The 734-nt window shown below is 37.6% G+C and overlaps 2 protein-coding genes across 2 annotated transcripts in view; both read left to right on the top strand.

Annotated features, from left to right (window-relative positions):
* Window positions 1-225, top strand: part of LOC119590750 — a gene marked incomplete in the record, with an annotated part of 20352 nt that extends 20127 nt beyond the window's left edge. Inside the window, 1 exon segment of the mRNA XM_037939458.1 lies at window positions 126-225. Coding sequence (XP_037795386.1) covers window positions 126-152 — 27 coding nt within the window.
* Window positions 226-477: 252 nt separating this feature from the next.
* Window positions 478-734, top strand: part of LOC119590751 (putative nuclease HARBI1) — a 1035-nt gene continuing 778 nt past the window's right edge. The window contains exon 1 of the mRNA XM_037939460.1: window positions 478-662. Coding sequence (XP_037795388.1) covers window positions 515-662 — 148 coding nt within the window. The 5' untranslated portion in view covers window positions 478-514. The remainder of the gene's footprint in view (window positions 663-734) is intronic.

Raw genomic sequence — 734 nt, 5'->3', positions numbered from 1 at the left:
CAGATGCAGTTTATATGGGCTCTTGAACATGACCGTGTTTTCAGGAGAGAAAGAGTGTTTAGAGACCCATAAGATCCGCTGGATGTGAGTGATGAACACTTGATGAGATATTATCATTTCCCCAGGAATTTCATCTTGGGGCTCTGCAATAGACTTGAGGTACATCTTAAAAGAAGAACAAGAAGATCACATGCCATACCTGTTCATACACAAATTCTTGCTGCTTTAAGATTTTATGCATCTGGTTCATTCCAGTGCCATTGCAGACTCTGTTGAATTAAGCCAAGCAAGCATATCACAAATAGTGAAACTAGTGACCGATTCCCTATGGAGGTGTGCAAGAAGGGAAATTAAAATGTCAAGGACCATTCAAGATCTAGTACAATCCAAGCAAGATTTCTTTGCCATTAAAAATTTTCCCAATGTCATTGGAGCAATAGATGGTACACATATCCCATAAAATCATCACAACAGGAACACCTTTTCCTCAACCGAAAGGGAATTCACTCACTAAATGTCCAAGTTGTGTGTGATAGCCATCAAAAAAAGAATAAGCTTCAGTGCTAAATATCCTGGCAGCACTCATGACTCCTTCATTTGGAGCAACAGTGATCTTCGGAGAAGATTTTTGGCCGGAGAATTTGGTGATTCATACTTACTTGGTGAGTATATATATGAGTATATATTTGTAAATTTATATTCTGAAAAATATTGATTACTGTTGATCATATGAA

Source organism: Penaeus monodon, chromosome 27 (genome assembly GCF_015228065.2).
Source record: "Penaeus monodon isolate SGIC_2016 chromosome 27, NSTDA_Pmon_1, whole genome shotgun sequence".
Lineage (NCBI taxonomy): Eukaryota > Metazoa > Arthropoda > Malacostraca > Decapoda > Penaeidae > Penaeus > Penaeus monodon.
This window is presented reverse-complemented; position numbering and strand designations above follow the sequence as displayed.